The 22,858-nt window shown below is 44.3% G+C and overlaps 1 protein-coding gene across 7 annotated transcripts in view; it reads right to left on the reverse strand.

The window, feature by feature from the left end:
• Positions 1-570: 570 nt before the first annotated feature.
• Positions 571-22,858, reverse strand: part of LOC110520118 (obg-like ATPase 1) — a 47,449-nt gene continuing 25,161 nt past the window's right edge. For all 7 annotated transcript variants that reach the window (XM_090229790.1, XM_090229789.1, XM_090229788.1 and 4 more), the window contains 7 exons: positions 22,360-22,535; positions 19,198-19,278; positions 18,737-18,834; positions 6,804-6,944; positions 6,134-6,230; positions 3,884-4,006; positions 571-1,079 (listed from right to left, as the gene is read on the reverse strand). In XM_090229790.1, the coding sequence (XP_090085916.1) occupies positions 975-1,079; positions 3,884-4,006; positions 6,134-6,230; positions 6,804-6,944; positions 18,737-18,834; positions 19,198-19,278; positions 22,360-22,535 (821 nt within the window). In that variant the 3' untranslated portion in view covers positions 571-974. The remainder of the gene's footprint in view (positions 1,080-3,883; positions 4,007-6,133; positions 6,231-6,803; positions 6,945-18,736; positions 18,835-19,197; positions 19,279-22,359; positions 22,536-22,858) is intronic.

Consider the following 22,858-nt stretch of genomic DNA (forward strand, 5'->3'; position numbering starts at 1 on the left):
ACACTACTTCAGTGGGACTAGGAATGTTTTTTTTGTGTGTTTTTCTTTTTTAGTTGTGCTCCCGAATTGTGACTTCTATTTTCTTTTCAGAATTTAATATAAATAAAGACTTCTGTGAAGACTATTCGAATGGAAATTGTTTTGGTTTAGTTGTTGCGTTTTCCCAGCCATTCAGTAGAATGGCGACACAGAGGAATTATTACAAAAACAGCCTTCAGGCATACCTAAGTCTAATGATAATGGCACTCTCAATAATAATGGGGTGCACATTTATAAGCAGTCTCTTTAAATACAGAACATCTCAGAATATCAGGACTAACCATGGAGAGGAAAGGTTCATTCAAACACAATTTCACCTGACCAATTCTCTTGTATGAAATAATCAATATCCCACACTTAGGCCTCTAATAAGAATCGCTTTACAGATACAATTATGGTTGTCCTCTCTCTGCCAGAGCCACTGTCAACTGTGTCTTTTAATTCTGTAATCAGTTGCCAGCAGGACCCACTATCGCTGTCTGCAACCCGCGAGCCAGTCAATACAGACATCCCCAAACACACACAGGCTGGTTTTGTCAAATGTTTTATTGAGTATAGACATCTGGGCTACTGTAAAACATGCATTATCTCTGGAAGGAGGAGAGGAGCAGGTCGCATTGTCCCTGCTGTCAGCTGTGTCAGGCCTGGCACCAGTGATGGAGATTAATGAAGTATCAAGAGAGTAATACGCTTCTTCAAATGCTCCTACCAAAAGCTGTCAACGTTTAGTGGACCTGTTCTTTGGCAAGGGGGACTGTCTGGAATTGTCCTGAACCAAAAACAAACAGGGATAATGTGGCAGAGTGGGCAGTAGGTAGGACTGAGCCGACCTGGCAGGTATCAATCACAATCTCCAGCTTCATTCTGTCTAAAACAAAGAAGGCAAATTATCTAACAGCACAGTCCATTCTGGTAGCCAACAGACTGTGACGGAGTCACTTCTTAGTCTTGGGCTGGTTCGGCGTGTTGAATTTGAAAAAGATGACGTCTCCGTCCTCCACAATGTAGGTTTTCCCCTGTTGTCTGTATTTCCCCGCTGCCTGTAAAACAGAGAAACACAACAGCTAATTAATGACAGCAATGAAAAACAAGAAATGGCTATAAATAGTAAATTAGCAATGAACACACGTGATCATCTCACTCTTTCCTGAAAACAGCATATACACACAGTCATGTTTTATTCATGGGGTGACTAGATTCCCACTGAGTGAACAACCCTCTTCTCTGTCAATTTCCATTCATATGTACAAGTAAAATGTTAATAACGCTCTTCATTATAGCAACCTCATACTTCTCAAGGAAACAAAATAAGTTCCAACATTTCTTTTGTATACATTAGATCTGTTTGTTCCCCTTCCCGGGCAAACTCAAAATAATTGACTTGAAGTGCTAATACGGACAGGTTTATGCATTCTGGTTCTGCACAGAGCACAATTAATTAGAAGAATCAATGTCCCTTTAAAGGCTCAGGAGACCATTTAATCCAGACTCTATAGCACCAGAAACACTGCTTGGAGGGGGGGGGGGGGGGGGGGGGGGGGAATCAATGGCTATTTGTGATTCCAGAGTATGTATTAAACCAGACATGTCTAACTGGTTCATTTGCACTTGAAAGCAGCCATCTGGAGGAGCAAGCTTGGCTTAAGCAGATATGATTACTAATAATGTGATATCCCTGTACACTGGCCTATTCAAACAGCCCATTCCCACAATTGACATGAACTAGCATTGGCCTTAATGCTGCAGTCAAAAATGCTCCATGTCCACATATACACGAGGGAACGGGGATTGGAAGGAGAGCATGCAACAGGACCTGAGGCTCTGACGTCAGGCTTCTATAACAATCATGTTCAAACCCCTAGAGCCCTGCACATTTCACCCTCTCCTGACACTTTAGGAACTAGTAACCAGCAATACAATACAAAGGATTTATACACATTTTTACAAAGAATTGAGGTGAAATATTATTGAATAATTCAAATGTTTTGGTAATTTCCAGATCCCTATAGGGCTAGTAATGTAGTGCATGGATATCTGCCAGACAGAGGATTTGGAGATCTACTGGGTGACATTAGGAGTCAGTATGCCAAGCTCTCACTCCTTGCCAGTGCTAATCACACATCTCCTGCACAGGATTTAGGAGGGATTACTGTCTGATACTCATCTAGAAACTCTGTGATCTCCACTTTGTCCACATCACTAATTGTTTAATCCATATATTCCATTGGTGAAACAACTACTGACTGTTACTTTTAGACCTGCTGCATTTTAAAACAGAAGCCAGGCCAATTTCAGGTTAAAAAGTATCCAATTACCACATGGTTTGATGTCATCAACAGCTATTGGCTGGTGGTCAAGTTTAATCGTGTTTGAAGCTCAAGTACCACGACTATCTACATAATAGGACTGTGAAGGGCTTTGTACCCACTAATAACAGATGCCAGTCAAGGTTCTGGAGGTAAACCAATAGAGGCACTTCCTCCAGACACGTGCTAACCACTGACACGGACAGATTCATGTCCTGCTGTGTCAAGGGCAGGACCATACAAGACAAACCAACAGCATCAGACACACTAGTCACGGTGGGTGTCGGGAAATTGCTACAATCCATTGTGTGACATGGAACACTTTGGAACGTTGTTCCTTGCCCCGAGCTTTCTTCTGAAAAAAGAAAAACGCAAGACCCAATAGCATTAACTCGACCAGGCCGACGAGAGGTGTTGTAGTTGAGGCCAATGTCTTACAGTTACCCTGAGCATTTCCATGCACTCATAGACTGAGAATAAAAACGTTTAATGATCCAATGCAGCCATTTTTTTAAATCTCAATATCAAATCATTTCTGGGTAAAAATTAAGTACCTTACTGTGATTGTTTTAAATTAAAATGGACAAAAAGAAACAAAACTGGCTAGGACTGTTGGGGAGTGGTCTGAGTGGGGAGGGGCAAACTCAAAACTAGCTGTTATTGGCAGAGAGATTTGGAACTATTTCTCATTGGTCTATTAACCAATTTACCGCCTGGTGATGTTACCAGGCAGGCCAAAACTCAATCCTAACAAAACAGGCTGAGATTTCAGGCAGTCTTTTCAAACAGCTCTTACACTAAAAGGGCATTATCATAATTTTACAGTATTATTCCAACCTCATAGTGTGGAAGTATGTACAACCCCAGGCAAATCACGTTTTTGACTGCACTGGGCCTTTAAGCGCTCAGCGACATAACCTGCTGTATTTATCGTAGAGCTATTGTCTTCACAAATTCACCATGAAGTACAGTGATTATATTTGACAGAGCAGAGCCCATTTAAAAGCCACATCCCAGTAAAAAGGTCAAAACAAACATTGGCAGTTACATTGGCAGTTATAAAAGAAGATATGCAGGCCACACTTATGTGCTGTTCATCCGTGAAACAGTCCTTATGTAAAAAAAAATGTCACACTTTATTTAACTTGCCCCTTTATATCGCTGTAACAGTGCTGCCACAGTGGCTTGGGGATTTGGCGGCAAAGAGTGTAAAGCTAACGGTCTGCTCTATAGATGTGGCTGGTTAACGCCTGGTGGGGTACAGAGAGCTTCCTCTGAGCGGCTGGTCTGAGGTATAAGAAAGGCCTACCATGAGCCTGTTAGAGCAGATTGGGATAAAGATATGTGCAGCAGGAGTAGAATTGCAGTGTTTAGAGACGGAATCAGTTGGCTTGTCAGGTGTGCTGGCGGAGTGTGTGCAGTAATTTCTTCCCCTGAGTAAAGGTGAAGAGCATTTGCAGTGCGAGCAGTGTGGTGACTGTCAGCTCCACTGATCACAGGAGACTTCCCTCATCTCCTGGCGCACCCCGACGGCTCACCTTGACAGCGTTTTCACTGCCTCCCTCTTTAAAATCCTCAAATTTCATTACTTCAGCCATAATGAAGCCCTTCTCAAAGTCCGTGTGGATCTTGCCGGCTGCCTGTGGAGCCTTGGTTCCTTTCTGTCAGGAGGAGGAAAGAGAAAGGACACACAAGGTAAATTAATTGTTTTGGAGAAGATGGATCACAGCACAGGACTGACATGCTGTTTGATAGGGGGATGGTGAAGTGAGAATGGCTAGGGGGTGTGTTGGGGGTTATTCTTACCTCGCTCCTGATTTCTGGATAGCACTACACACCGTTGTGCATTGGTAGAGCAGCCTTGAGGCCGATAAGGAGTCAGAGCTGCTATCAATGCCCACCAGCAATTTCTGATTCCCATTCCAGGGTGCTATTGATTTCTGTCCAAGCAATCTTGCCTCATTGTGGGTTGTGACTCTGGCCTCAGGTCGTCAGAGAGCGAGAGGGGCAGTGTTGCAGTGGGAGAGACACTATATTGACCTGGCTGTATCATACCTGACCATTTTGAAATAGAAACGTTCACTATATTTTATATACAGTGTATACTGTCTGCATATGTATTTGTAGAATATTATACCGTCCTCCCCTTTGTCGTGTTTGAACTTCCTCAAAAGGTTTTCATAGCACAGCAGATGACTGAAAGGCAATGTAAAAGTTCCCTTTATGGAATATACATTTGAATTTAAACGGAACATACATTATAATGGAATAACCATGGAAAATATCAAATTGATTGTTTTAGATGTCCATTCCGAGTACCAAAAACAACTGTTTTCCCTAACTGTTTTATAAATTCTTTCTACATTAAATCCCATTTAGCGCTAGAAGTCACAACTGTCTCTGATAAAATACGCAATTTATATGCATTGAAATAATGCTGGGGGAAATTGACAAATGACCCAAATAAGTGACATTCCTGCTCTGCATCATTATGACTTGTGCCTGTCGACCTGCTCTCCCTCTCTCCCTCTCCCTGCTCTGTAGCACTGTGCCTCGAAACTGTTGAGCACCTTTAATTATGTATATAATCAGGTTGGGGTCAACATATTTCATGCCAAAAGAATGATGTGTATTTAATGACTCCAATACATTACCATCCCTATGCAATCTCATTGACGGAGTGCTTGTAAGTTTAACTACCATTAATCAGCATCAAGGTTTGTCTAGGTGGAGAAAAATAGATTAGGGGATGATTTTGTCCTATGCCACACTACAAGAGGTACACATCATAGTAGTTAACAGCTATGCAGAGCAGCCTGATAGATAATGGTCACCTAGAGGCTGCCTAATAAAGCATGCTAAAGGGCTTAGCAGCACCACGTTACAGAGTGCAGTTTTTACAATGTAAGATGTATTGGGTTAATATAGTTACTCACTGATGCTTACCAGACTAAATGCCTCTCACACACAATCAAGGCTAGCCGTAATCAGTTATGTCAAAGGAGACAAGCCCACAGGAGAGAAAGGCTTGGAGGACTTCTGTTACTTTCCTAAACACACCGAGGACATCACTCATGGCTGGGAGGAGGTGGCTCATATATTATTGTCAATCAAAAACTTTAAGATCAAAGTCGTCTTTTTTCTTAAGAACGTACTGCACATACTTTCAGTTTAGCTAGTTGTCTTAAACACTGCTCACGTTACTTACATGTGTTAGGATGAACCAATGCATCGGTATGCTACTCCTGACAGGTAGAACACATTATTAGTACGGCCCTTAATCCTTTTATTCCCTCTAAAACATTTGCACAATACCAGTGTGCCGAGCCAACATCTGTATCGATGTCAATCCTCCTGTGATTCAGTGTCACCCAGGCTCTCGGCGGGCTCAGTAAACTGAGACACAGGGAGGAGGAGCCACCAGCAGGGCCCACAAATGGTCAAATGAAAAGCCACATCAATTTCAGCACAGACAACCCCCGTCACACAGATTAGGCAGGCACAATGCTAGGGCCCCTTATCTCCCGCGGCAGGAGGAGGGCAGGCAGATCTGCGCTGGATGGAAACATTCTCAGGACGTAATGGGCAAAATCAATTGTTGCCCTCCTCAATCAATGTAGCCCCCCACTTTCACTGTTCAGCAGCTCACCAGTAATTGAAGTTATCCTTGGCCTGTAATGACTAGCTAAAGCAGGACCATGACAAAGTTGAAAGTGGCTGATATCAGGCTGGATGCCAGCAGGGTGGAACGGCTCGCGGCGCGGCCAGCCGCTGGGACAGGGTCTTACCCGGATGGTCCACGCACGGACCTCGTCTGGTCCAGCTGTGAAGAAGTACTCCAACTGTAGGGCTCCATAGCCAGCCTTGATGATCCTTGTCAGAACGCTGTCAGAATAAGCAGGGTGAAAGCAATATCAATTTTCATGTTGTTCACGGTGCTGTAAATGCTAGGTCATTTAGGGTATTTTAGTATTGCTTTGATTCGTAGCCACCTCTCTGGCAAGACCACATCAATCCCAGCATATAAACTCATTAAATAAATAAAATAGGATCACTTCGTTTAACATAGAGCATTTAATTCTCCAGTGATTTTTTTGGGATTAATTGGCATGCTTGCCGTCTCATTTAGCACCTTTAAGAATTCATCCCAACGTCTCTCAGAGCTCGGGAGAAAAAAAAATCTGCTGTCACAATTTCTCTTCCTCCATAGAGGTTTTCACATACGAACAATACACCCAAAATGCCCAAGTTATAATTATACCTGTAGATGACAGATGACAGTTAAAAACTTCATTTAGAAGAAAACCCTTTGACTGAGTTGTTCCCGTTAAGAGAGGGATCCTTGCTTTATAATGGTAATTACTCTCCCATTTATTATTCTATCAGCGCATGTAATTAAAGGAGTGCGTGGAGGGCACAGTTGATAATAAAGTGTGGGGAGACTGAATGCTAATTAACCTCTGAGCCTTGTGCTCGGTGCAGTACTTCTGAATCTCCTCTTCACTCATGTCCTGCAGCAGACTCTCCACTCCTCCACTGAAGGGGATGACCAGCGCCCCGGGGTCGTGACTGTCCACCCACTCCTTGATTTTCACCAACCTGGACAGTAGACACAACAACACAGGCAGGATGGAGCTTCGTGGTGTTGGTGTTGACTGACAGAACAGAACAGAGTAGCGTTTGTTATCCGTCGGCTGGCCTATGCATATTCATGAGAGAACAGCCCGGCCTGTTTACCATGCCGTTTCGGAACATTGCCCTGCCAAGGTCGCCCTGCGATTGCACAGTTTCACTTTGTTGCTAAGTTTCGGTTATTAACAAGTTCCCAGTTCAGGACTACGTTTATGTTCATGTGTAGGTATGAAAGAATACATGCAATGACATCCCATTAAGAAAAAGCAGATTGTTGACAATTATATAGTTAAAATGGCAATGTTTTACCCCAAATCCATCCTTACTGTCGGTTGAATCTTTACTGTAAAGGACAAGTAGATTTATTTCAAACCGTTAGCACCCAGTCCAATAATTGCTCTAAGGCCTGCAGGATGGATGTAAGTATAGTGTTCCCACTTATGAACGTCTTAGTTATTCACTTCCCTTAAAGCCGTTTTAAGAGGTTTTTCTGCCCTGTGACTCAGCGGGACACCTGACATTGCAGGACAAAGATATCCTCACAGTTAATGGTAACTCTCTGCCAGAACAATGTGTGAGGGGGGTGCGGGGGGGTCGGATAATTATGAGATTAGCCCCACACGCTTTCAGCCTGGCCTGGGATTGGACGAAACCCAACGAGCAGCATCACACAGACCCATTTTAACACTTTGGGCCCGACAGAGAGAGCTCCCAGACTTCTAGATTGATTCTAAAGGCCCCTGTCATTATCTGTAATCCTACTTTCCTGTTTAAAAACCTATAAATCAAAAGGCAGGGAGTGACCGCACAACCTCAATGCCACAGCTATTCCAATAACAATGTCAACCGTTTATCATCTCGCTATTGGATCACTGGTGCAGTCAATCAACTCTAGTGTATTTCTACCGCTTACAACAATACAATCAATGCTAAATATGGGAAAAGAATGACAACTTCAGGGAAATGTCATAGCAGCGGTTGCTTGGATGCTTTTTTTTTATCATTTCATTTATCTTACTGAGTGATGCCAAAATCGCTTCTTACACCATCAATGGATTCCCTCTGCTGTAAACATAACTATCTATCTAGAACCATCGCCTAATATTTCCCTTTCTGCTAAGAGTGAGGCTGTGATGCGCTTAAACTAGAGTTGAGGATTTGACAGCCGCCACTATGAGCTGGCCACCACTTCCCATGAAGGGAAAGAAACAACATTTAGTGGAAACCTCCAGCTTGAAAGCCAAGGAGATGACTGCCTCTCCAAGAGGGGAAAAGAATCCAATCTGGGATAATAACAGCTGTAGCCTGTCACTTTTCGGAGCCCAGCCGTCTATTGGCTGGCAGATTATTTGCATTCCTCAGGTATCGCATTCTCTACAGGCAGCCGAATAATGATTCACAAATCACTCTCCCCACACCAGTCAAGGGCTGTGATCCTGTGAATAGACCATTGTACCTGCGACTGTAATTGGTGAAGACTTGACAGAAGCGAGCTTCGCCAGCCAAGTAACAAAGAGGCTCTTGGTGGAGCGCTGAGGGATGATTTTAATAATGCGGACGCCGAGATGGAGAATGTGAGCGCCAAATGAGCACGAGGGTCCCTGGGTCCTCGCATCGAGTGACACAGGAGCAGACAAACACCTTGCCACAGGAACAAGGTACACCCCCTTCTCCCAACAGAGGCAACGCAGCACTGTCAATTAAGAGATTTGATGTTCTGTCAACATGACTTCTCCGACCAATTTCAGGAACTTCACCACCGTCTAGTCACGCCACTTTACAGTAGTTACATCCTCTCCAATTATTTGTGTGAGAACGCGTCTTGACAAATGAATCGGGTAAATGTTCATGCCAAAACATCAAAAATATTGCTCCTCTCCAAGAGGCTATTCCATCACGCATACATTGGTAAATAATGACGTACAAAGTGTCATGTGATGTCAGTCCGTCATGTCAAAGTCAGGCCGTGCAGTTAATAAGTGAAAAGTTGTCTGCACTCAGATGGGTCTATGTCCTGTACCTTTAATGCGCTGACAACTTGATACTGAGTCTGGGCCATCTGTCTCAACTATGCACTCTACAATCTAAGCAATGCCGAGCTTAATTCATCAGAAACTGGCAAATAAAATGTATATTCTATTGTCGAAATGTTTCACTTTCAGTATACAGTTTACACAGTGTTGACTCAATCCAAGAATGCTTCAAAGTACTTGTACTATTTGAGAAAAAAACATGTTCCTTAACATGCTGTGCAATTGAGTTCAGATGTGTTGTTTGTAAAAGCAGGGTGACCACTGTCAAAGATGCCAAAATATCAAAGTACATACAATACATTACTGGGGGAAGAGAACAAAAGACTGTGAAAGAAAAGACACTCTGTGTGTGTGTGTGTGTGTGTGTGTGTGTGTGTGTCTTGTCACTGTCCCATTATGCCTCAGTATAGAGTGCCATCTCTCACAGCTCTGCTAATAGAAAGATTCAGCACTTTCAAATCTAGATCTCCTTCTCTGAACAAATGACGCCTGAAATTTTTATTCTTTTTATAATGGAATTTCAATGGCCTTCGCTGCAAATCTAGTGGAAATTTTTGCATATCAAGTAGGAAAAATTAAATGTTAACCACGTTTTAATGTGATTAAGGGTGACAGGGACATTATTTCTGCTAATCACTCACCGGCCTAAAAGCCTCAAACAAGACTGGGGAACGAGCCAGGTTTCTGCTGCTTTTCCTGCTAGTCTCCTAAAAAAAAGTATGTATATATATCCCGTATATAATCATTTAAAAGCAAATATAATACATCAATAGTTTCTTTAAAACCGGCCTCCAACGATTTCTATTTCTAAATGTATTTATTTTCATCTCTATTCAACCTAATATATATTCATCAAATTATGCATATTTCTGGTATGTCTTCATAATACTCTAACGGTATTTTCTTGCGGTCATGTTATTTAGATTATTCAAAACAACCACATCCTAAACATGCTGTTATTCGATACCCTAATAGCCTTTTTTGTGTGTCGCCTACATATTTTATTCCACAATAAGCCGACAATACCTACACCTAAATTAACACAGGTTATTAGCTCTACAATACACGCCTGCAGCAATTACAATACGTCTGTCTATTCAACGGAACAACCTATGGTAAAGTAATGACAACCTACTAAAAACAAAAGAGCTTCCAACACACAGTAGGCTGGAATGAACACTTCCCACAGGGGTGCCTTGTCTATTTGTCTTGTTCTGTGAGAGAATCCTGAAGGGGGAATAATTCCTGTGTTTCCGCCTGCCTGGGGCTGCCCTGGGCTTTGTCACAGCTTTGATCTGCTTAAACGACTCAGGAGGGAGGACACAATGGGAGCTCCTAAAGTACAGGTGCAGCTACCTGAGCCTGTGACCTGTGTCTGCCGTGCATTCATACGGACCGGCTTCATTATCACTGCTTAGTCAGGTAAGCCTGTAAAAAGGTGAGGACAAAGGGACCCAGCACCTAGGCCCAGAGTGGCCTCCTTTCAGATGCAATTGAATGCTGACAGGACTGAGAAGTAATCCTCTAACAATCTCTCCCTCTCCACTACTTCATTACTGACCCACCCACAGGTGGACAGACACACAGCCAAACAAAGCTCCTCAGCACTTGAACCTGGAAATCACGCACGTGCGCACACACACACACACACACACACACACACACACACACACACACACACACACACACACACACACACACACACACACACACACACACACACACACACACACACACACACACACACACACAGCTGAAGGATTCCCCATCTGTCTGCTGTTGCTGCTGCTGGCTTGCATGCCATGCACCAACTAATACAATAACAACCCAGAGGCTTTATCCCCCCCCCCCCCCTCTCTGTTTCTCAGTTCCCGCTGAACGCTCTGGAGCACGCAGCACCTCGACCAGCTCTCCACCCCTCCTCCCTCAGTGGAGGGGGGAAATGAGAGGTATGAGCTCACGGTGCCGTTTGAGGCTGGGAAGTCAGGGGCTCTGTGGGACGCTTTTCATCCTCCCAGTGGTGCGCTCCTGTGAGGACACGAGTGCAGAAGCTCTCTGCTCCTCGTGGCCACGGCTGGATGGAGAGGAGAAGAGAGGCAATACATACAGCCCTGAGAGGCAAGCAGCCAGCACACAACCTCAGCCTCTCTCACTACTTTCCTCACATCACAGCCAATATTGTGAACTTGTTTCCCTCTTCACGGCTGAGGGGAGCAGAGCGGTACCGGCACAATGGGAAGAGGCTTAATTAAGAGCATCCTCTTGCTCTTTTTTCTCAAGCTGCACAACAAGGCCATGCTAACAACAGGCTTTTTCAATTGTTTCTTCACTAACAACTTTCTTTCATGAAGTACAAATACTTGAAAACAAACATAGATCAAATCCATAGTGAATTTGGCTTTATTGAATGAACAAACACTCCATAAAAATAAAAAAATGAATATCACGATCAGAAATTCAAACAGTAACTCCCAGGAGTACATACTACATCACCCTAAATAATTCTCTATACGGGGCAGCAGGGCTGTCATTCATTGCAATTGACTGCGAGCAAGAACACGAGGGGGGAGAAAGTCATCAAGATGTGACAATTGTGACAAGAGCAGGCAAAGTGTAGCGCAAGCAGCAGAATGTAAAGCGGTGGATTTCTCCATCTCTCCCTCTCTCTTCCTGGATGACAGCTTAATGTGTACCACATGCAATATTTATTCTCATCTTGTGTCAGACTGTCTACCCGTCCAAGGGAGTACAAAGAATGGCACTTATTAGAATAAAAGCAGAGGGAAGGTAATCAAGGACATATGGAACATCAGCCAATCATGCCCCCCCCCCATCCTTATTCCCCCCTCCGTTTCCTTTTTCCATTCATAACAGTTCAACAATCACTCTGATAACAAGCTTTCAGGAGCTGTATGTGGCAACACTAAATTCATTAATTTATCTCATTAAAGCTGCCAGGCTGCAGGACACTTGCTGTGACATGTGTGTTTTGTTTTAACCCTTATCACAAAAGATAATAAACAGCACAACTTGCCAAAGCTATCCAAATATATCATTAGCCTGACTTAAAACACACGGAGATTCTTATGCTCTCAATAGCACAAAGAATGCTTCCGAGGGCTTCTTCCCCCCCCCCCACCACCACCACAGAGCTGCTTCTGAATGCTTTGGAAGAGGTTAGCATACTGTGTTACAACAGAAATGGCTATTCTTATCAAAAGAACACGGACTGAACGGAATGAGGCTGTGATCATGTCTTATATGCTGACACACACCCTTTAAGCAGCGGATTCAAACCAAATCCAGTGTTGTCACGGCAGTTGACCTAGTTAGTAACACAGAAAGTATGGCCAAAAAAAGTAGTGACACAATAATCCCTGTGTGTCCTACGAGCGGGTCAAGAGCAAGAGGTAAGTGAGCTTTACTCAGTTCAAAATGGGACTTCTGATCAGTATCTAACCTGAAGCTATGCCCTCTGGTCAAGTATGTAGCCCGGGTTCACCCACTTGGCATTGTCCCAATTTTTATTACACAAGGGGACCGTTTCGGGGAACTCGTCGCTGTCTTGTGAGGTCAACAGAGAACAAACGAGTGTCTGCTTTGTTCCTATGGCCAGGAAGGAAGGCTGTGACACTCACCGTTAGGATCTCATTAGTGATAACAACAACCGAACAGAGCCGTCCCTGCCTGCGTGTCTTCCCCAACAAACCCCATCAGACCTCACCAGACCAGACCACAACAAAAGGCAGCCAGGCTACCCAGTGTCTTCTACTCATCCAACATGGGGAACAACAACAGTGTGATAGACCAGGCAGACAGACCAGGGACGGTCAATAACAAAGCCAAGTGAACTGATGCTCCGGGACTTTTATTAGAGACCATGTGGATATGGTTTACTCCTCTCTGAGCCTCTCAAAGTCATCCACACTCATTACAAAGCCTAACTGAAGGCTTCCACTAGGAGTGTGTGTTTTCAGCAGGGTACATGTCTTCCTTCCACGGGAATGTAGTTTTTCTCTCCAGGATCCCACAGTACATAAGGGGAGAGGGGACGGCTGTGGACAGAGTGAAAGGGGACCCACTGATCATATATGTCCCACATCGCTTTGAAAGGCAAACCGTGACTCCCTAGACAGCAGTTCCTTAAAACTTGGATGGAGCCAGCGGTTTTGCACTCAATAAACGTTCAATTCTGTTTACGGGAATTATGGTTTGGAGTAGCAAAAGTGGGCTGCTGCCACCGCTTTCCTGTCACGGTTCTCAGCAGACCACAACAATGCCTTCCCTCGGTGACAGTCTGCCTCAAAATCTGACGGGGACCAAGATGCGCGCGCTTGCCAGTTCGTTAACAAATCCTCTAAAGTTAAAGAAAATGTACAGTTATCATTACTCTGCACCAAAATAAAAGTTTAAAAACATAAAGTCAATCCTGAAATCAAACGAATAGAAGACCTGAACAAAACATATATGAGTAGGTTGTAGAGAGAAGCCGAGGGACAAACGGAGCACGTCCTCTCAGACAGTGGGATCTTTTCAAACTGAACGTGGCTAGACCATCAACCCTGCTGCGATTCACTGCAGAGGTACCTTTACTTTAATTGTCAAAGCACCACCTACAGGCCAGCTGGGGTAGTTCAATAAGCAAACATACCTGCTGGTTCACTTTCCATATCAAGAGAGAAATGAAGAGACAGCCAGTAAGAACAAAGTAACATGTCTGGAGACACACAACATAAGCAGGAAGAAAGCAATAAACATACGACCAATCCACAGACAGACACGTGCCAGACACACACACACGCAGACAGAGACAGACAGACAGACAGATAGACCCCTTGCATGTAAAAGCCCCCTGTGAAGAGCCGTCCTACCCTGACATTCCTCTCCCCGCTCACTGGTACAAACTCTGCACACTCAGAGAGGTCACGCTTTCCGGTTTTCTTAAAGGTCAACACACCTACTTAAGAGGCTCCAATTTACTTTAAAGCACATTACGAGGAGAAAAAAAACAGGCTGGCTCTCAAGTGGAGCTTTGCGTTTACTAAATGCGATGGCAGTTGACCGTCTGCTAAGGACATTGGATTAAATATCTGATAATATCGAGGCTAATGAAAATATTAAAAAAGGTTGAAAACTCCACCGACCAGGAGCTTTTAAATTACCAGCTTGTGCCTTGACAAGTGAAAACATACAAACAGCAGACAAACACCCACATTATAAACTGAGGAGTAATGACCCTCTCTAATACACAAACTATGTGACACAGACAAAAGTGTTCCAGGCAGCCTACTGACGCCGAGGGAAGAGAAAGCCTCTTGGTAGACTCTTGTAGATGCCATTCCCTATCACGCAATGCCTCTCAGTCATAAACACATGACAAATGCGGCCTTAATCATTTTTTACGAGCGGGGATGTGCAGGAGGCAGCGCATGGCTGGAGGGGAGAGGGGAGCGGCGCGAGCAGCAGGCAGCCCCCGCTCCACAGAGGAGAGGGCCGGAGTGGTAAAGGCTCCTCTGGAACATCACTCGGCCAGCCGGCCTTTGATCTCCACACCGCAATTACGCCAACATCCAAATGAGCATGGAGTCGCCTCGGCAACAGACTTCAAACATGCACATGGACACATTCTCATACACACGCACTGTACTGTACTGTATGGAATTATACCCACGTGCTCCTCTCTACAGTAAATGATGTACCGTCTCCAGCAGAGAACCTGGGGATGAAAGGAGGCCCTGTTCCCTCTCTGATCCCACCATTAATGATGGCTGCTTGCTAACGCTAATACAGTTTACTCTTGTTGAAATGAGGTCAGCTTGGTATGTAGTGGTTACAACACTGCACTCCAAACAGGGATATGATGGTCTAACAAATGGACGCGTTTTCCTCTGGCAGAATTCTTTCCCTACGTTATATAACATGGAAGTATTTCGCTGATGTAAAGACACACCATCATAATAGTAGGCCTATATCTGTCAGGGCCGTGCACAGACCTTTCGGGGGGCAGGTCCAAAACGCTTACTTTCCTAATTCATTACTCGAAATTCATAAAATACAAATGGTCTCTGTATCAGAACATTTGCATTATGGCCTATTTATTTTCTGCAATATCACATTCGTCACTCATTGTAAGCAAGCTAGAGCCAATGACTCCTAGTAGGCTACTAACTAGAGATGAGATGAGTGACATCAGAAAAGTGTCTACCAGCTGACCATAGCGGATGATGATGTAAATCTCCTAGTTAGCTAGCTAGTTTGCGATGCTGTCAAAACAAACCATTTTACTTAATGTCAGTTTGTTCTGCTGATGACATTTGCTTATTACCACCAAACACTTGAAATCGCCCCTTCTCTGTCCATGAAGATATCCCTCTAGTGGTGTGGGGGCTGTGCTTTGGCAAAGTGGGTGGGGTTATATCCTTCCTGTTTGGCCCTGTCCGGGGGTGTCCTCGGATGGGGCCACAGTGTCTCCTGACCCCTCCTGTCTCAGCCTCCAGTATTTATGCTGCAGTAGTTTATGTGTCGGGGGGCTAGGGTCAGTTTGTTATATCTGGAGTACTTCTCCTGTCCTATTCGGTGTCCTGTGTGAATTTAAGTGTGCTCTCTCTAATTCTCTTTTTCTCTCTTTCGGAGGACCTGAGCCCTAGGACCATGCCTCAGGACTACCTGACATGATGACTCCTTGCTGTCCCCAGTCCACCTGGCCGTGCTGCTGCTCCAGTTTCAACTGTTCTGCCTTATTATTATTCGACCATGCTGGTCATTTATGAACATTTGAACATCTTGGCCATGTTCTGTTATAATCTCCACCCGGCACAGCCAGAAGAGGACTGGCCACCCCACATAGCCTGGTTCCTCTCTAGGTTTCTTCCTAGGTTTTGGCCTTTCTAGGGAGTTTTTCCTAGCCACCGTGCTTCTACACCTGCATTGCTTGCTGTTTGGGGTTTTAGGCTGGGTTTCTGTACAGCACTTTGAGATATCAGCTGATGTACGAAGGGCAATATAAATACATTTGATTTGATTTGATTTTGATAACAGTGAGAGACACACATAACAGGTCCAACTGAAAAAGTAGCCTACCAGTAGGCCTATTCAAACTATCCACCCGGATAGCACAGTGCTTGCTACGGGCAAGCACAAGCACAATGCAAAAGTCAGGCGAGTGCACGCTTGATGCAGGAGCGCGGGGGAGGATTTATGAGCTAGTTTGATTTGCAATTCGTTACATACATTTTTTTTTTAAATATAAAATTTAAAATAAAATAATTCCACTTAGCTGCGAAAGCACTTTCTCATAGGAGGGCAAAAGGGCAGGTGCTCGAGCACTGGTTGAGCCCTATCTGTGCACATGCCTGTCTGTCACTCAACAAAAGGCCTTTCCATTTGCAACGCTATCTGAACATGGTGATCAAACAGGAAATTATTGAAAAAGGAAGGTGTGTAGCCAAAACGTATGCTTGTGACAAAAATATGAGAACACACCATCAACAATAACAACTGAAAAGTCTGCCTGAAAGTGAATATGTGATTAACAGACATTGCAAACACTGCACTATGTAAATGAACAAAGTGCCGTGGGCCTGGAAAATGGCCCCCCGAGTGTCCCGAACCAAAAAAAGACAAGACTGGCCTGTTTACCTTCTATGGTTCGCCTCTTTATTCTCTACTCACATTAAAAGCTGAGATTACAATTTGTCTTGCTGTTTGCTTTGAATAGTCTTTAACCGTATCATCATCGCAACTGTTCTGGGGGAAAACACGGGAGCATGGCGACAGCCAAATGGCAGTCTGGCGTCGCCACAGCAGACTGCCTGCTATTAGGGCTGAGAGCAGCATTTAGTGTACATTTAGGGGTAGCTAAATCTACCTGTAATCATCTCCGTACAGGTGTGGGCTCCACTCTGGACAAGGGAAGTGGCCCATCACTTGTCAATCAGAAACACTTTGATGTCTGCATTGTTCCACGCTGAGCCCTCTGGACACAACGGCACTACTGTTTGCCCATTTGAAAACGCCCCGGGATTTATTGCATTTCTCACAGTAAAAAAACAAAACCACACAGAGGTAACATAAGAAAAAACAAAATCCTGCCCATGACTGACGATCCGCAACGTCATGATTCATCAGATTTATGTGTTTCTGTTGCAGCGTTCCCTCCTCCCGCTGTCAGACAGACAGACAGACAGACTGTCATGTCAGGAACATTTTTGAACAGACAGTCATCAGTTGAACAACTTCCCTCCGAATCTAACGAGTCTGCCAAGCGAAGCAGAGACAAACAAAAGCAGGAACAAACTGTTTGACACCGAATCCTAGAGGGCAATTGAAAAAGTGCGATACCAATCCACAGGTGAGTGGTTATGGACAGTATGTGACTGTTGCATAGATAAGACGAGTATCCCTTTCACCTGTAATGGCCATCTCCCAGTCTGCTCTCCCTGTGGCCAGGGAAGCTCCACTCTCCTCAAGGTGCTCAGGTGAAAAAGCCCGCTCTCATCACCCCTATGGCCACACTAGCACTCTGCAACAGGCCATGGCAAAACCATAGGGCCCATATATCAGGTACTGCATGAATGGGACATGGAGAACACTGTTTACCAGACCAGAGCTAAACAGATAGATTTGGAAACATTCTGACACAATCTCATTTAGTCGGAGTTCACCTGTAGAGTTTATGAGACAGAGATAAGTCAGGCAGGGCTTGAGATGACAAGTCAAATAGAACCGCTGATTACACCAAGAACCCCTCTGACCTGTTTACTAGGAAACACATACAGTAGTTGAAAGCACATGTTTGTGAGTCACTGTGAACATCTAAGTTTGCAGATGTCATTCTGATCTCACTTGAATTCCATGCAAAATATGTATTTGGAGATGGCGAGTCAACCCAGTAGGACAAAGTATTCATATTTTCGAAGAAGCGCAAACAACACATGTAAACAGTGAACTCTTCAGACAAAACCAAACATTTTGGGGGAAAACAATTGTAGACATCATAATATTTAAAGAGAACCATCCTTATGATTTATTGGCCCTCTCCATACAACATGCATTCCTATTTTGGCTTTGAGTCACTGAATGTTAATTTTTGTTGTCATTTAAAGCCTTTCCCCCTTTGATATCGTATGGAAATGTGCCATTTTTCATGGAAAATGGAAGCCAGATGGTCTTAATACTTAATGAAGTGCAGAGTTTTGGGGGCTGCTTTGGTTTTAGCAGGGTTGACTGTGACTGGAGTGTCACAGAGCGGGCTGAGTGCCACCCCCAGGCAAGTCCTGTCACAGAGAGACTATCTTATTGGTCTGGAGTCAGTAGAGCAGCGTGGGTACGGTAGTAGTAGACAAACCAACTCCACAGTGGCTGAGGGATCACTTTAGCATGGGGAGAATAAAGAAGCTTCACAATAGGACTTTATGGTATCGAAACATCCCTCATAACTATCTGCAGTTACTGGTTAGAAGGGGGACACGGTTTAAAACCGTTATTGAACATTGGGAATTGACCATGGAAGTTCTTTGGAAAACATTGGTTCAATGTCTCGCAGTTTGAGCTGATATAACATAAACTGAAAACAGGAATCATTCAGTCATGGTTATGGATGGGTGAGGTGTAAGGGAGTCGACAATTAATAAGAAAATACACATTTTGTAAAAGGGAAGGTACGTGGTTGTCCATGCTGTATGTAAAGTCAGTGGGGTTCCTCCCTATTTCTGAGCACTGACTTACCATTTGTTCTTTCTTCTGATGTAGTCTTTCTCTGAGAGGTTAATGAGGTAAATCATTGGCTTGGATGTCAAAAACAAGTATTTGTTCAACACTTCGATCTGTGAGAGATAGAGAGAGAGAGAGAGAGAGAGAGGACAAGAACTGAGGATCCAAACTTTCCAAAGTAGTCTTTGAGGAGGATGCAGAATAAAAAGTGAAGCCAAATCAAATTAGGATCTTGCCTGGACTCTGCAGGGAGCCTCTATAAAGCGTTTAGATCATCAGGCCGGACTGATGTCATTAGTTTGTTAACAAAAAAAGTCATATAGAAATACCCCCCAAAAAGACAGCATGCGCATTCAATTGTGATTTGCATATCAGACCCATTTGTCTCAAAAGCAGGAGTCTGACTTTCAGGCCAGATGAAAAGATAAAGCTGATAAATGGCAGTAATACATTTGAGTGTGACATCAAAGTCTTACCTCCTTCTCAGTCCAGTCGCGACAGTAGCGGACATGTTTCTTTTCATCCGCGACCCAGTTCTTGATTTTGAGCATTACGTCCTGTTCGGGGGGATTAAAAAAAGAATGAAGCCATTAAAGGAGATGAAAAAGAATACAAACCCAGCAGGGTACAGAGTAATTATTTCCTAAATGCACGGCATCCTGATGACCAAATGAACAATGCCGGCTCGTATTGAAACAGGAGAGGCCAGGCTTTGACGGGGATGGCACGCACAAGCCCCCCCCCTCGCTCTCTTAAAACAGAATAAAATGCCCTCTAGTGAGTCGCACTAAGTTCACCTGTTTGGCACACGCCATATTCAATAACGACCATCCAATAATAAAAGTATAAAGAGAGAAAGAAAGGGGGAAGAAAGAGAGAAAAGGTAAGGCTAGTTGGTTAGTAATGTGTGTGTTATTTTAAATCCCTCAGGCTCTCTGCAGCGAGCAGTCATTGAATATGCACTAGTCAGGCACTAATTACACACTGTTCCTCCTGGAGAAAATATTAGGCTTTTCCAGCAATGTTTGCCATATTCATTACTGAAGCAGTTGTGGGTTGAGAACCCACAGGCAAGACTGGGCCATGACAGGATCTGGGAGCGGGAATGGGTGGGAACATGGGAGGGAGGCAGTTATAAAAATTTGTAATAAAGAAATTGAGCCTATTATTGTTGATCCGACCCCCACAGAAATTAGCGGAACACATTCTTTTTGTTCCTTTCAACTTAACCTCCCCCTTCATATAAAAACTCCTCCACCCCCTGCAACACTCCCCCTACCTCCTCTTTCCTCCCCAAACCCTCGCAGCACTTCACAATCACACAACCCTTTAAAGAACAGAGGAAAAGAGCCTGCCAGAGCCTCAATTACACAATGGCAGAAAAAGCTCCACACACTGACCCCCAGGCAGCTGCATTCCCTCTCTGCACATCTCTCTCTCCGCAGGAATTCTAAAGGCCTTTTAGTCAGGCAGCCAGAGTGCGGCCAGCAGGAGAGAGAGCAGGAAGAGCGCCGCACAGTCCGCCCGCGTCAGCCCAAGTCTTCACAGAGAGATTAATCATGTGTGAAATGGAAACAGCAAACGGCCAGTGACATAGGCTGAACCCGCTCCAGGTTTCCCTCATCAGCTCTGGGCCTCCGTGCAGCGCTCCTCTAACAGGCAGGTGTTAATAAAAGGCATATGGGTCCCACAGGGGTCAAACACATACGCCTGCCACCAGGAAACACTGCTGGGGGTCCTAGCTGCTGAATATTATTGTTTGTTACGGACAGGGAATTCTGGGATGAAACATTGTCCTTGTTCAATAGACATTATGATCTCAAAATGGATTGAAGTGATCATAACAACAGTCTTTTAATAGGAGTTCGAATAGCACATTATGTTGCAACATTAGGCCTATGCAGTGTTTCACAATATGCAAAGACATATTTGCTTGTGAACCCACAATCAGCCAGTTGAATTCATGCTGAATAAATACACGCATGGTTCAATTGGCCGAGTATTCTCAGAAAAAGGCAGATGGCATGGTTTCAATCACTTTTGAACAAGTGCAGATATCATGTCTATTTTATAACAGGAATAATCAGCTTCAGTTATAAAACACCCCATGTTTGTATCAGTCCTATCAATACCCAACACATGTAGGTAGCTATAGAATATTGAGTAACATCATTATTTGTATAGAAATGTGTATAATATGTCACACTACAGAAATGTAAATATCCGTACTTAAATGCGTGTTAATTCAGTATTCAGGCGTATTTTCGAAAGAGAGAGGACTAAGTGAGGAGCTCTGGGAAAACAAGCTGCAGCTACAGAAATCAGTGCTTCATTCTACGTTCTCGATAATTACTCAGTAAGTGCTAATTATTACCGTTTAAATTCAAATACATGGCATTTACCTGGTTATTTTATGGTACTCGAGGCACTATAAAAGGACGTGCTGCCAAACCATTTATTTATTTACATTAAGGAGAATCATGGTATACGGTGGCAGAGGTACTGCCTACCCTAAACCTGGACATAAACAGAAGGACGAAGGATGCTCTCAGTAAAACAAAATAAAACTCAGCTGAACGTGTCAAATACCAAATTCAGCCTGTAAGAAATGCAGCCTTTGATAAGGACCATTCTCTCACTTCTAAAGGAGCCTTCTATAGATTTCACTTGGCAAGGCATACACAACCTTTGACAAGTAATGTAAATTATTTTTATTCATTGCCTAAAATTGTCAGCAATTATGTGCGTCAGCGGCCACCTGCCTGGCCTGAATGGCTGCCCGTCTGCCGGGCTGCTAAGGGGGATTACTCTGAGGGGGACCGACCGGCCGGGGCCCCTGCAGCAGGTGAAATGGCCCCGCTCGTTAGTGTAATGAGCGGTCAGAGGCTCCATGTGCAGGGGTTCTGAAATTGAGCACGTCGCTCCCTCTGAAAGGCCAGATTACCTCGCTCACTCGCCCATTCTGCATTGGGTCACACTCCCTCTGCCCTGCACAGAGCACATCATACAATCACGACAGAAGCAGAACTACCGCAGTGAATACGGCAAAGCTTCGTTATATATATCAATATTATTACTTAGGTTTGGGCCCCGCATGCATTTCGACATGATATACAGTATATTTCGACGCCCTCTAATCTTACACAGTCTATTCTGTGTCTCACTGCGGAGAACCGAAGAATGTTCTGTCAAAGCACATTTATTGTATTCATATCTGGGATGTGGGATTGTGGGTCACCCATTGTATGGCCTCACCCAATTTTCAGAAACTGCTGTGGGTGCGAGAGCGAGCTAGCGAGAGCTGTGCTGTGATTTGAGTATTACTTCAGATGAAAAGAGGCTTGTGAAAACACTTTCATTAGCCCAGCACTGTGACCCAGGGTTAGCAGCTGAATACCTAACTCTCTATTCATGATTTCAACAGCAGAAAACCCCTGACCCCCGATCACTTTCAATCTCAGAAAAAGAGAGAGAATGGCGCAAAGAGAGGAAGGAGACCCTATGGGGGGGGGGGGGGGGGGGGGGGGAATAGAAAGAAAAGAAAATCCTCATTGACACTGTGTGTGGAACGCAGGGTTATTATTTGTGCTCAGGTGCTGTGTGGGAGCTGCATTGGACATGCTGAGACATTGACTCACGTATTCAGGTTTGAGTTTCTTGTCGCTTCCTCTCACGGCCACCTTCTCCAGCTTCTCCATAATGGGCCCGATCATCTCCTCATCCTTCAGCCTCAGCTCCTCATGGATGATCTCAATGTCCCTCACTGGGTCCACGTTCCCCTCCACGTGGACAATGTCCTCATCCTCAAACGCACCTACAATACAGCAAGAGGATCACATCACTATAACACACTGCCACATGCACAAGTACTTGAACCTTTGCTGTAGCTACAGAAATACACACAAGCACACACCACAGGAGGTTGGTGGCACCTTAATTGGGGAGGACTGGCTCGTGGTAATGACTGCAGCGGAATGGGTGGAATGTTATCAAATGCATCAAACATTTGGTTTCCATGTGTTTGATGCCATTCCATTTGCTCCGTTCCGGACATTATTATGGGCCGTTCTTCCCTCAGCAGCCTCCACTGATACATGCGCACACACACACACACACACACACACACACACACACACA

This window comes from Oncorhynchus mykiss, chromosome 3 (genome assembly GCF_057628025.1).
Source record: "Oncorhynchus mykiss isolate SJ-2025 chromosome 3, ASM5762802v1, whole genome shotgun sequence".
Taxonomy (NCBI): Eukaryota; Metazoa; Chordata; class Actinopteri; order Salmoniformes; family Salmonidae; genus Oncorhynchus; species Oncorhynchus mykiss.